This window comes from Phodopus roborovskii, unplaced genomic scaffold (assembly GCF_943737965.1).
Source record: "Phodopus roborovskii unplaced genomic scaffold, PHOROB, whole genome shotgun sequence".
NCBI lineage: Eukaryota > Metazoa > Chordata > Mammalia > Rodentia > Cricetidae > Phodopus > Phodopus roborovskii.
In genome coordinates, this window is record NW_026126444.1 from 2,028,582 (window position 1) to 2,042,998 (window position 14,417).

Below are 14,417 nucleotides of genomic sequence, written 5' to 3' on the forward strand. Positions count from 1 at the left end.
AGTCTCAAAACCAGCATCAATCCATAAAACTCACAAATAACTCAAGCCACTTGCATTTACATAGTGACTCATGCTTTTGCAACATTTCCTGTAGCCTCTAGAACTTAAACACCACCATGGCTACCTGAGGGCTCAGTGGGTATAAACGGCTCTCCTGACTAGGCACCAGTGACAAGACCAGAACATTCTGTAACACTGACTCAATTTTTTGACTTGATGTTTTTTTGTTTTTTGTTTTTTTTTTAAACTGGACTCAATTTTTTGACTTGATTTTTTTTTTTTAAACTGGAAAACATTTTTGCAATTTCAATGGCCATCACAACTGTCACTATGATCCAGAGGGCTACGCCACTCAGATGTGACTTAGACATCAACACCAAAGGCCGCTTTGCTTGTGGGATAAAACTAGCCACATGTCTGATTGAAGATCCGACTGTTGCCAAGACATGGGAAGAACCGACCTCGCTGAGTTCACCCTGTCTCTGCAACTTGGTAAATATGCCCAGGTCCTGTCTACAGGCTCATACAGCATGTCCATGCTCTCTGAAATCCAAGTCCTTCTGTGGTCTGGCTAGCTGGCTAATCCTACTGCTCATCTCGTCTTCTGCCTTGGTTCATCCTGGCTCCACTCTATCATCTCTTAGTTCCTTTGTCACCTCTAGGCTGGTGGGTGCTAAAACTGTCATCAATGGTAGGTAGGTGTGCCTTTGTATACACATCTAGCTACCAGTGGGTGGCGCTAGCTCCGCGGCGAAGTTTTCTAGTCTTCCCCTTCCACCATTTGTTACTTTGGTGTTTCAGGCGTGGTCTGTTTGTCTTTCTTGGTTCTTCTGTGGACTCGGAGCACATATATGCATATGTGTGTGTGTGTGTGTGTGTGTGTGTGTGTGAGCGCTGGCGCGCGCATGCGTAAGTAGAGATGATAGTCCTATCACAGAACTCCTCTTTTCAACTTCTACACTTGACTGTGAGAGCAGGGGTTGAATCTAGTTTGGTCTGCATTTCCCAGGCTTAGTACAGTGCTTGCTGCAAGAATGAGTCAGAAGGAGAAGGACAGATAACAGCTCCCTAGGCCTCATGTGATTGGCCATCTCTGGTGCATCATCAATCATGAAGGGGACAGAGAAGAATGCAGCGAGAATGAAAGGCACTTAAAACACTCACTGTGAGGTACCCGGAAGAGTGGTCAAAGAAAGGAGAAGGAAGGTGAGAATTAGTGCTTCCTTTCAGATAGCAGGAGATATCTGTGGAACCCTGAGGAATGAATGGCAGGAGATGGATGGACTCTGGGTTAAGAGGAAAAGCATTCTTTACAGAGGGAGGAGACTGAAGGGCAGTTCAAAGAAGTCCTGTAGACTTGTCAAGTTAGGCTGGGACAACAGGTACCCACCTGGGCCAATGAGAGCCATGAGGGAAGCAAGGCTGAGAAGGAGTGGCCAGAAGGTAGGCTGAGCATGACCAGAGTCACTGTCTCACTGGGAGCTGAGGGTAACACAGGAGCCCACTCAGAGTGGACGAGCCAGCATCTGTGCTTTTGGAAAGTATGAGGGTTTATATCTGTCTCCCTTGGTGTGTATGCACTTGTGTGTGTGTGTGCGTGCGTGTACATGCATGTGTGCACACATGTGAGCATACATGCATGTGCACGTGGAAACCACAGGCTGACATTCAGGTATCTTCCTCCACTGCTCTCCATCTAGTTTTTTGAGACAGGGTCTCTTACTGAACCCTGTCTCAGCCTCTCAGCACTGGGCAGGCACCGCAGTACCAGCTTTTAACGTTGGTGCTTGGGATCCCAGCTCAGGTGCTTAAGCTTGTACAGCCAGCATGTTTACCGACTGAGACATCACCCAGCCCTTTTACATCTCTCTTTCTTATACTGGGCTGAGAAGACCCATCCTTCCTTCACTTCCTCCCTTATAAAAATAAGCGAGAGCTCCCTTGTTGTGAGCAGGCTCCTCTCCCCTCACCCTTCTGCACAGCTGGGATCCTTAAGGCTGCTCTGAAGCACAGCTGGAGCATCTCTCCCTGGCCCCCATAACTCTCCGAGGAGAAGATAGATGGCCACACACCCAATGACCAACCCAAGTGAGGTCATACCTACCTTTCAGCTGCTTCCTGAGGGGTTTGCTCGCCTCAAGCCATCTCTGTTGAGTGAGAAAACATAAGCAATGAGACCAACCCAAGCAGGCAAGCAGCACTTCTTATGGGTTAACACTTACAGGGGAGTCCACTGGGTCATCGCCATGTTGCAAGCCAAAGTACTCCTTCTCTGTCACACCCAGGTGGCCATATGCCAAGTCCAAAAGCGACTGGCCCAAATCTTGTTTCTAGATCAGAAAACATCAAGTGGAGAAAGTGTTAAACCAAGAACTAGAAGCAACAACTTTTTTTGTTTGTTTTGCTTTGCTTTTCTATATGCGAGGGAAACTGCTTTGCTTTTCTATATATGCAGAGGGAAACTAAAATCTTCAGAGTTTATGAATATATATTTCCCAGAGTAACAAAAGCATTAATAAATTCCAAGTTACAAGGCTACAAGAGGGTTACAAAGTAGGTTCAAGACAAACTATATAAATGATTTGAGACACTTTGAGTTGAAAAGACCAGGGAGAAAAGTAAGTTAACAGAGTACTTACTTGCCTTGCAAGAGTGAGGACCTGAACTCATCTCCCCACAATCCATGAGTGGGGGAAGACACATCCTTAGAGCTTGCTGGCCAAGCAATTTAGCCAAATATGAATGTTCCAGGTTCAGTGAGATCATGTCTCAAAAAATTAAGGCAGGAGCTGGCGTGGTTAAATACTTTCTGCACTTGCCGAATACTGAAGTTCCATTCCTAGCATGAAGCTGAGACACTCAAATCACCTACAATACCAGCTACAGGGGACCTAACACCCTCTTCTGGCCTCTGATTGCATGTGCACTACTACCATAGAGACACATAAATAAAAATAAATCTTAGTGGGCACACATTTTTAATGAATGCCTGTGCTCAGAAGGCAGGGGCAGACAGATCTCTTTGAATTTGAAACCAGCCTTGTCTATATAGTGAGAATCTGTCTCAAATAAGTAGAGAGAAAGATAGGCAAAATGTTTAAGAAAATAAAATAAGGTGGAGAACAACAAAAGAAGACATGTTACATTAGCCTCTGGCTTCACTTGTCAGCCAACCTGGCCAATTTATCAAGCTCCAGGTTAATGAATGACTGTGATGGCTTCTGAGAAATAACATCGAAGGCTGTCTTCTGGCCTCCACATGCCATGTATGTACACATGCATGTGAACGTGCACGTGCACACACCCCCACACACCCCTGTGAGCTTAACTGAGCTTTCTAAGCTGCTTCCATCCCTTAGCTGGGGTTCTCCAGTGACTTCTAAGTTGGAAAACTCACACATTACACAGCAAACACGCCATGACCCGCTGCGGATTACACACAGCAAATGCTAATCCCAGGTCAGCTCCTGTTGGCTGCTTGGGCTCCAGCTGTATCTCCTTCTCCTGGAGGAACCCAGAGAGTGTGCAGGGAGGAAAACTCTCCACTAACAGCTAAAAATACTCGAATGCCATCCAAAATACCCTCAAAGTGACTTGGCCTGGGTCCCCCTGTGGGATTATCTGCCCTACTGCTTGCCGGTCATCCGAAGTGAGAAGCCGGTGGGGACATTCGGCCACACTTCACTCCAGAGTGGGACTCAGCGGCCTGCTCCAGTGTTTATGGGGCAGCCTGATGTGGGCACTGGGACAGAGCCACAGTAAGCATCTCTCTCCTTCTCGGCTGTAGAGGTGGTGACTAACACAGAGTGTCAAACGCTGTCAAGTGCTTTGAACCAGTCAGACACAGTGGAGAGAGTCTTTAGAGGGCAGCATGAAGAGTGGGGGCCTCCTGGGGACAGGGATATGGAACCCCTTCCTCTGTGTTCAGGGGGATGACAGGGTGTAATGTCACCTTCCCCCCAATCTATCTAGTGGGCCCACCCAGTTTGAAGCTGACGGCACAAACAAAAGATGGCTTTGGGAGGCGGGGTGAGACATGCACGCAAAAACAGCATGGAGCATTTGGGAGATTTCAGATTCTATTTTAAGAGGTTGACCTCCCAGGAATGCTTTGAACCCAACCATTTAACTCAGGACAATGCAAGTCAGAAATAGACAGGTACAGAAGAGGCTCTTCCTGGGAGCTTCTGAGAGAGCAGGTAACCTGTGGAAATTGGGTCGCAGTTGACCAGGGCCAGCAGAGTTAGGTAACCTGAGGACATTCCTGCAGCAGCATCTTTGGGGTGACTTCATGGAATTTGGTCTGTTTTGTGAGAGAATGAGACTTGTCTGTTTCTAGAATGCATAACCTATGTCCTGAAGGCGCCAGAACTTGCCACCATCCACCAGAAGAAAGTCTCCTTGGGTAAGAACAATACAGTCTGCCCATTCCCCCAATTTACCAGTTCCCCTGAGTTACCAGATACTGTGTGTGTGTGTGGGGGGGGGGTTGGGGGGCAGAATTTCTCATTGAATCTTAACTTTACAGTTTCAGCAAGACTGGCTGGTCAGCCCTAGGGGTACTGGCATCTCCATCTCCCACACCCAACCCTAGTGCAGGGTTGTAGCCACATATAGCATCACCCAGTTTTTATGGGTTTGCTTGCGATCTGGAGTCCTCATGCTTGCAAACAAGCACTTTGCCCCCTCAACCCCAGTCATCTCCCAGGCCAGAGCCATTCTCCTCGAGTATCAGAGCTAACCCTCTGACTTTACTGTAATTATTCCTTATACATTTGGGGACATCATTTATGTAACTTTGACTTATTATATCATTAGCACCTGTAATTCACTGCACACCTGCAGAGACATGATACCACACTCACTTTGATGCAACTCTGCAAAGTAGCCCTCGACACGTGCCTTGCCACTGGGAACCAGGCACTGGGAGGTGCCATGCCTGGCATTCCCACCTTATCACCCTACCTGACCATCTGACTCACATAAGTGCAACACCAAAGCCCTATGTTCTTGCTGGATTGAGTCTCTCACCTCTGAGCTGCAGAATCCATACATGCAGGTATCAATTCTGCTCAATTCTCCTCCTTCCCAGAAGAATTAATACAGGACCAAAGGCACACCCCTTTTACCCCTGAGAGGTAGAGGCAAGTGGATCTCTGTGAGTTTGGGCCCAGCCCAGCAGGGGATAGATATATGGTGAGATCACATCTCAGGGGGAAAATGGGGAAAGGGGAATACAGAGGAGAGAAACTAGAGCAGCACACCAATCGGGGCACTGCCAGCAAGTCCTATTGGCTCCATCCTCTAGATGCCATGCTCTGGCCAGGCCCAAACACTGCTCTCTGCTCAGCATCAGAACCTGGCTTGGTGACCGCTGCTGTAGTCTCCCTGGCTGCTGTGGACCCTTAAGTCAGGCCATGTCAGGTCTCTATCCAGTGCTCTCTACCTCACCCAGTGTGGAAGCCAGGGCACCCGGGTTGCAGCTGGCCTCCCATCTCCAACCCTGTGGTACCTCTGACCTCACTCTTCTCTGGCTCTCCTCCCTTGGGGCTCACGTCATCCCAGATGCACAGGCCTTCCTTCCAGCATGAGGGTCCAGGCTCGGCGGCAAGCACCCTTCCTGGCTGAGCTATCTTGTTCTTCTCTCTCTTGGTACAATAAACAACACATCCCATCCTCAGAAAGACAAAGCATGGCCTTAGAGACAGCTGAAGAACTGAAGAAGGCAGGGTAACACGTCTCCGCTAAGCACTGCCACTGAGCTGGCTGGAACCTGAGTCCTGTGTGCTGCTGAGGACCATTCTCACACCCACACACGGGGTAGCCGCCCTGGCTTGGTTTGGAAGAACTGAAAATTACCTTCTGCCTGCACCAAGGTCACTGATACGAGAGAGAGAGAGAGAGAGAGAGAGAGAGAGAGAGAGAGAGAGAGAGAGAGAGAGGGGCAGGGAGGGAGAGAAAGAGATCTTGTGAATGGGTAAGAAAACGCAAAAATAGTGGTGCAAGCCTTTGATCCTAGGCAGAGGCAGGCAGACCTCAGATTTCTAGGCCAGCCTAGTCTTCCTAGTGAGTTTAGGCCAGCCAAGGCTGTCAAAGGAGAAGAAAGTGGGGTGGTAGAACAGTAGCAGCTACAGCAGGGGTCTGTCAGATTTCAATAAGGTTTAAGTGCTATGGCCTTTTCTGGCCAATGTCCCCCACCCCACCCTCGACTATGTGTGTGTGTTTTAAGACAGGGTGTCACATAGCCCAGGTTGGCCTCAAACTTTTGCTCCTCCTGAGTCCGCTGAATCACAGGCATTTACCATCATATCCAGTCTGTCTCCTCCACCATCATTCTCTTTCTCTGCACACACCATAAAAACTGAGGCACAGGTGACTGGGGGCTGAACTTGATGCTATTAGGACTGAGAGACACAGAGAAGTCCTGGGCTAGGTAGCGTGGAGCCTGGGTGTGCAGCCAGCTGAGACGACAGTTGCTGCTCTTGCCTCTCACAGCTGCTTACATGAAAACCTGAGATCAAGGGCTCTGAGCAGGAGCCAGGACCTTTAGGAGTCCTGCCATCTGTGAGGCTGACCATCTCACAGAGCACAGCTGCGTGCCCAGTCTTGTGCCAGGACACCCGTCCTGTCCTCAAGGGGGTCACACTTTAGTAGGAGACTTATAACCTAGTCATTTTTACTATTTTTAAAATCGTAGAGTCACGTGGGCTCTATGTATCACGTACAGAGAGCACAGTCATCCAAGGACCAGCTCTGCCTGGGGGTAGGGAGGGGAGTGGGTGGGGACATCAGGCACATCAACATTGGAGGAAGACACCAGGAGATTCACATCCCTCAGAAGAATGGAAAAGGTGAGACAGGGCAAAGGTTGCAAGCTATGCCCAGCCCAGTCTCACCATATGAGATCTGAAATCTCAAGCAATTTTCGGTCAATCTTTTTTTCTTAAAACTATTTAAGAGGATTTACACAAAAAAGAAAAGAAAAGAAAGTGGAGAACTTACATTAACTTTAAAGGTCTGTACCAAGCCATCTAAAAACCGTATGCTGCAAATGACCTCGGATCGGGTTTTCTCTTTGGGTAATTCGGAGGTTCGTATATTATTAATTCTTCCACCCAACGCGCGTAACCGGGAGGTCATAACGACCGCTGAGTAACCTGTAATGTAAGACACGTGTCAGTCCTTTCAAATGCAAAACATCAGGCCCCACACAGCTCCTTCCCCACACCGGTCAGCTGCAGAATCTGCAGGCAGGAGAACAGGGTCTCCTAAGCCAGTGGTTGTCAACCTGGGGATGGATTCACAGAGGTCGCCTAAGACCATCGGAAAACACAGATATGACATGCTGGATTCGTCACAGCAGCAAAATTGCAGTTGTGAAGTAGCAATGAAAACAATTTTATGGTTGGGGGGCGTCACTACAACACGAGGAACCATACTGAAGGGTCACAGCGTTAGGAAGGTTGAGAACCACTGCTAAGCAAAACCTGCTCTTGATGATGTTAGGTCAAAGAAATACATGGCTTATTTAGCTGTTTGTCCTATTATCTCCAAGATCTGTACTTCCTAATTTCCCAGAGTGTAATTCCTACCTTAGATATTTGCATGTTTTACAAAACTAAGCATGAAATAAATACGACATGAAAAAGCTGGTTAATTAATTACATTAAAATTAAGAACTTCTACTTCGTAAAAGAAATTTTTTTAAAAGATTATTTTATTTTGGCTAGTGGGTGAGACGGCTTAGCAGTTAAGAACACTGGCTGTTCTTCCAAAGGACCTGAGTTAGATTCCCAGCACTCACATGGTGGCCCACAACTATCTATAACTACAGTCCCAGGGGATCCAGTACTCTTTTCTGGCCTCCACAGGCACCAAATACACATGGTGCACTTACAGACAAGCAGGCAAAACACTCATATACATAAAATAAAAATGAATTTCAAAACATCAGTATGGTATAAAAATATTTATTTTATGTTGATGAGTATTTTGCATGTCTGTATGTATGTAACCACATGCATACATGCTTGGTGCCCTCAGAGCTCAGAAGAGGACATTGGATCCTTTGGATCTAGAGTTAATGGATGGTTGTGAGACATCATGTGGGTGCCAGGAGCCAAACCTGGGTCCTCTGCAAGAGCAACAAGCACTGTAAACCACTGATCCATCTCTCCAGCCCCCAAACTTCTACTTCTTAAAAAAGAACATTTATTCAGAAGACCAAAAAAAGCAGTCCCCACAGTGGAGGAGTACATCTGCAGCAGATCTACAAAGACTTAAGTATTCCTTGAGCTCCACAAGAGTAAAACAATGCAATAGACAATGGAGAGAGAGCTGGAGAGATGGCTCAGCAGTCAAGAGCACATACAACTATTGTAGAGGGCCAAAGTTCTATTCCCAGCACCCACATCAGGCAGCTCACAACTGCTAGGTAACTCCAGCAGATCCATTGCCCTGCCCTCTTCAGGCCTCTGCAGGAACTGTACACACCTATACTCAGATACACACGCATATCCGTTTTTTGTTTTTTTGTTTGTTTGTTCTGTTTTTTGGTTTCTTGTGTAGGTTTAGAGCCTATCCTGGCACTTGCTCTGTAGACAGGCTAGCCTGGAACTCATTGATATCTGCCTGCCTCTGCCTCCCGAGTGCTGGGATTAAAGGCATCAAAGGCATATGCCACAACCACCTGACATATACCTATAATTTAAGGAATTAAAGACTTTCTATTTTTAAAAACATGGGGAGAAATAAAAGGAAGTACTTAGACAATTGCTTGTCAAATAGATACAAAGTAAAGCCACAAAACAAAGTTCCCCACACACCCACTGCAGGACTATGCTTAAAGTCTGACAACACTGTGGAAGGTGTCCAGTTTTCCTAACTTCTACTAGCTGCTGCAAAGAACATAAATTAACACAACTACTTTGGGAAATTTTGGAGCAATATATCTACCAAGTTGAACATACACATGTTCTGTGACACAACAATCTCATTCCTTGGTGTGCACCTAATAGAAACAACAAAAATAGAAAAAACAACACACACACACACACACAACTCTTCATAATACAACCAAATGGGAAGAGACCTAAGTTGCCACCAGCTGTAGGATGGATAAATTGTAGTATGTTCAGACCATGCACTTGTATGCAGCAAAGGACAGGAATGAAACCCTACAACACAGGCTTTTCTCTAATGTTACTTTGTGTAAAAGAAGCCAGACAACATAAATTGTGTTCCCTAAACACAATTCCATGTATTAAAAGTCAAAAATGGGCAAAACTAATCAATACTGATAGAAGAAAAACCAGCGGCTACCTCTGGAGGGTGTCCACAATGCTTTTGTATGTTTGTGCGTGCGCGCGCGTGTGTGTGTGTGTGTGTGTGTGTGTCTGTCTGTCTGTCTGCCTGCCTGCCTGCCTGCCTGCCTGCCTGAAGTGGGAGCCAGAGAGCAACAGAAGTTGATGCTCAGTGACTTCCTTTAATCACTTTCTACTTTGTTTTTCCTACTTTAAACCTGTGTGTGTGTGTGTGTGTGTGTGTGTGTGTGTGTGTGTGTCTGTCTGTCTGTCTGCCTGCCTGAAGTGGGAGCCAGAGAGCAACAGAAGTTGATGCTCAGTGACTTCCTTTAATCACTTTCTACTTTGTTTTTCCTACTTTAAACCTGTGTGTGTGTGTGTGTGTGTGTGTGTGTGTGTGTGTGTGTGCGCGCGCGCGCACGCGTGCGCCCATGCGCCACAGTGAGCATGTGGAGGAGACCAGAGGACAACTTTTAGGAGACAGCTCTCTCCTACCACGTGGGCCCCAGGAATTGAACTCAGGCTTGAGGGCAGACACCTTTACCTGCTGTGCTGTCTCAACACCAACCCTCTACCTTTATTCTACCTTTCAGAGACCACTGATTTGGCAGGCCAGCTGGCCGGTTGCCCACCATCCTCCTGGCTGTCTCCCCGCCACTGCACATGGTTCTCCATATAAGTGGAGGGGAAGGGACTCAGACTCGGCCCTCACTTGTATGGCAGGTGTTTAGCAGCTGAGTGTTCTCCTGGGCCCTTGAGACACTTTTAGGAAGGAAGCATCAAAGCTGGGCAGTGGTGGTGCTCGCTTTTCATCCCAGCACTCAGAAGGCAGGGGCAGGAGGATCTCTGTGAGTTAGAGGCCAGCCTGGTCTACAGAGGGAGTTACAGAACAGGCTCCAAAGCTACACAGAGAAACCGTGTCTCAAAAAAAAAAAAAAAAAAAAAAAAAAAAAAAAAGAAGAAGCACACTTTTTATCCCAGCACTCTGGAGGCAGAGGCAAGCGGATCTCTGTGAGTTTGAAGCCAGCCTGATGCACAAAGTGAGTTCCAGGACAACCAGAACTAGTAGAATAGAGACTTTTTCCTCAACACACACACACACACACACACACACACACACACACACACTCACAAAACTAAGAGGAGGAGGAAGAGAGGTTGCATTAGAGGGCAGTTTAAAATCTGATCACTGTGCTTTGGAAGAGTAAGGAAACTGGTTTTACCAACTGCTCAATAATGGGATGGTAGAATAAAAAGAATGATGAGATTTGCAACTGAGCACATGGCTACAGCATCCCTGCGGCTGTGCTGAGGGCCTGGGCCTCCACAGAGAAAACAGGACGAATAATTCACATGGAAAGGAGACGTGGTTAACTGGTTAAGTGGACGAGCGAAAGCAGGCGAAGGTTTGAAGAGCATGCCCGCCCCCTCCCTGCTTCTGCTGTACTTCCTGCTTTCCCTCTGATTACCCTACTCACCCTGTGTCCCCAGCCAGTCACATTGGGTGTTACAGACTCTCCCAATTGTGCTCACTAATTCTGCACTTGGAACTCATGGTGTGTGTTTCTAGCTGTGTTCCCCACTACATAACAAACTCCATGAGGGTACAAATAAGGTCTGGTTTTGTTCACTCTACCTGTGGACACCAGCTCTGATGGGCAATCCATTAAGTACTTGCATAGACCAATAAATGGCACAGAAAGTGAAGCCATAAAAGTCTGGAGAACAAGCACGTTAGATTGAGACAGGCAAACTCAGGCTGACTAGAGCAGGGCAGGCAGGACAGAAAGATGTGTGAGGGTGGGTGGAAAAGGAGATAGCCTTTACGCCAGTGCTTCTTACATGGCAAGTTGAGTAGACAGAGCAGGATTTGGACCAAAATGCAGTAGTTCCTAGTATGGTCTGAGTGTCCTTCTGAATCTCTTACTCTTCCAAATGATGCTCAAGTTAGCCATCCGCGGTCTGTCTGCTCTTAGGGAACAAGGCACAAACACCCAGAAAGACAGTGCTAAACGTCAGGGCAGGACCAGAGGTAAAGACCGGGGCAGTGAGAAGATCTGTGTGTCACTCTGCTGTGGAAAGGGGGGCAGAGCAGACCAGAGGCTGAAAATCAAGTCTCTGGGACAGCAGGGACCACAGGCTGGGTACCGGAAGATGACAGAAACAGTGCATGGAGTCCCCATCAATAAATTTAAGGTGTTCTAGGTAAAAGTTCTAGCTTTGAAAAGTAGCTAGCTAGGACGGGAAAACCTCAAATATTAATTTAAAAAAATTCCTGGGACTGGCAGTGCATGTGCACACGCGCGCGCACACACACACACACACACACACACACACACACACACACACACTCAATCACAGAAAATTCCACCCACCACCTCCATCATGCCCTTTTCAATAAAAATGTCATTGGAATCAGGGGTGCATTTTCTGAGTAATACAAGAAGTTATCAAAAGACAACAAATGTGTTCCCGAATGCTTTATCCCACAATGCAACTGAAAATGTCAATTCTGTTGCTTTTTTTCTTGTTTAAGAATCTCAGGTGAACTGTGCTTTTTAGAAGACACAATAGCATCATTATGAAGTATTGTGTTAATGGGCAGTGCCCCTCAGAGCCTCCTGAGGCATCTTGTGAAAATAATGCTTCCATTGGTCTGACCTCCTGTGAGGATGCAGCACACTGGGCCTTTGGGAGCCCCTCAAAGGGCAGACTGGGGCTGCGCAGACAGCAGCTTTTCACATGGCTGGCCTTAGAACAGAGTCAGGTCTGCAGACCAGACAAAGCAGATAGACACTGGACATAAAACCTACAGGGACTTCAGGGAGGAACTCTGGGAATGAAAGCAACGTCAGCTGCTGAGCCAATCACAGGCACAGTCCAAATCGCTGTTCCCCTCCTAGGCAACCACTTATCCCTGTGCCAGCATGGGATCCTAGCACTGGAAACAACCGTGGCTGACCATGCTTCCCCACATGGCCATATACTCAGACTTTTCCCTCCTCCCTGTTTGTCACACGAAGGCCTTGGAACCTAAGGACAGTACCATTGAAAGATACTTCATGAAAACCGCAGAATGTTCTTCCTGTGATTGTCCCTAATGCAAACTTTGATAAGAGCTTGCCCGACACTAAACTACACACTATCAGGTCAGGAGGTGTTTCCCGATTGTCTTGAAATTGCATCTTAAACAATCTGGTTGGACAATGGAGGCTGACTAATTGCCCGGTTTCCTGTACCACAGCAATTGGGGAACTCGGGTTTTCTATGGCTTCCTTTATAAGCCTCTTAATTCTAAACAAAGCCAAAACCCAAACAGGATCACATTGGCCTCAGTAACCACAGACCATCAGAGCTGCAGGTACTACCACTGACATCATGGGAGGCAAGCCCATTTGCACAAGGTTTCACATCAAAGAGCTATAGCTTTGGGATAACTGGAACGCTCTGTGTGTTCTACCGTGATTCAGATCTTAATCAAAGATGAGATTCGAAAAACATTTATAGAAAAAGCATGATCTCATGATGCACACAGCTGGGGCTCAGTAAATACTTCAAAGATAAGAGATGGAATACATAAGATGTCTAGCGTACCATAGGGGACATGTACCAACAAAAGGCATTGTTTATTTATTACCGTGGAGGTTGGGGTTTCATATAGCCAAGGCTGACCTCCAATTTACTACAGAGCTGAGGTTGGATGTGATCCTCCTGCCCCCACCTCCCAAGAACTGGGATTATAGGTATGTGCCACCATGCCAGGACATAAGGCTAAGTTTCTGATGTGAACAGGTACTGACTATAGATAGAGTCCAGATTTTGTGGGGGCTATCTTGACTCTTGACGTCATATATCTTACAGACATATAAAGGTTTCATTTCTGTAATGTTATTTCTTTTAGAGCAACTCACAGTGTGTTTAAAGCCAGTCACCACTATAGATGTTACATGCCTCTGGAAATAATTAAGGAAACATGACTTTTAACTGAAGGCCTAAGGATGTAGCTCAGTTGGTAGAGTGCTTGTGTTGCAAGCATGGGGTCCTGGGTTTGATCCACAGTCCTGCACAAACCAGGCAATGCCCAAAGGTGATCCCGCCACATTGGGCAAAGGTAGAAACAGGGGAAGCTTAATGTCATGAGGCTTTCAGAAAAAAAAAAAAAAAAAGTAAGCAACCACTGATTCAATTTGATTTGAGACTGTGTCTTATATAGCTTAGGCTGGCCCAGAACCTGCTATGTAGTGGAGGGTAGCTTTGATGTTCCTATTTCCACCTGCCAGATGCAAGGATTAGGCATGCCACACCACACTCAGATCTTTTTAAAGAAAACAGTCTGGATTTATGAAGAAATGTATGCGTATTCTGTGTAAGTGAACCATGGGTGGGCCTTGCTCCTAGAACCAACCCAGGCACCCACAATCAGGCTGACCTTGCCAATACTACCATCTAGTGGCCACCAGAAGGATGCAGTTGCCTCCAACCCTATGACTTAGGGGCGACACAGTTGGGCTCTGTTCTTGTCTACCAGGCAATTGCTCTCTGAGTGTGTAAGCCTTTCTCAGCAGCTCAGTATCTTTTTCCTAATCCTTCTTCCCTGCTGGGCTGAGGAGTGCTCCCCCTTCCTTTTTTTTTTTTTTTTCTTTTCTAATTGTGAGTACCAATGAAGACCAATCCGAGAGAGGGGGAGACTTCTAGCACAGAAAAGAACACCATGTACCATCAGCAACGTGAGGCAATGACTCAGCAGCAATTCTCATCAATTATCAATATTTAATAGGTGGAATGTAGATGCTTTATTTGGCCACGGAGAGAGTATCAATATTGCCTTTTCTTTTTGCTGGGAACACACAGAAGCTGGACTGCATTTTGTGCTAATTCAGTCCTGGTGGGGGGTGGGGTGGAGTGTAGAGGAAGAATCAACCAGGTCTGTAACAACCACATCACACACATACTTTATGGTTCTTCCAGAAGAAAACAGACTCCAACCACTGCCTCCACCTGACATACAATGTCCCCAGGTCCTCCGTTTTGGGACCAGGTTAGGGTGTTCCTTAAATGCTAAAGGGCATGCCTTCCTACAAATAACCCTTTACAGGGTGGGAAGATGACTCTGTG

General features: G+C 46.8%; 1 protein-coding gene across 5 annotated transcripts in view; it reads right to left on the minus strand.

Moving 5' to 3' along the window:
• The window catches only part of Ptpn3 (protein tyrosine phosphatase non-receptor type 3), a 149,533-nt gene that overhangs the window by 73,627 nt on the left and 61,489 nt on the right, over positions 1-14,417 (minus strand). For all 5 annotated transcript variants that reach the window (XM_051187839.1, XM_051187842.1, XM_051187840.1 and 2 more), the window contains exons 2-4: positions 7,003-7,157; positions 2,223-2,330; positions 2,105-2,147 (exon numbers count right to left, since the gene is read on the minus strand). In XM_051187839.1, coding sequence (XP_051043796.1) covers positions 2,105-2,147; positions 2,223-2,330; positions 7,003-7,157 — 306 coding nt within the window. The remainder of the gene's footprint in view (positions 1-2,104; positions 2,148-2,222; positions 2,331-7,002; positions 7,158-14,417) is intronic.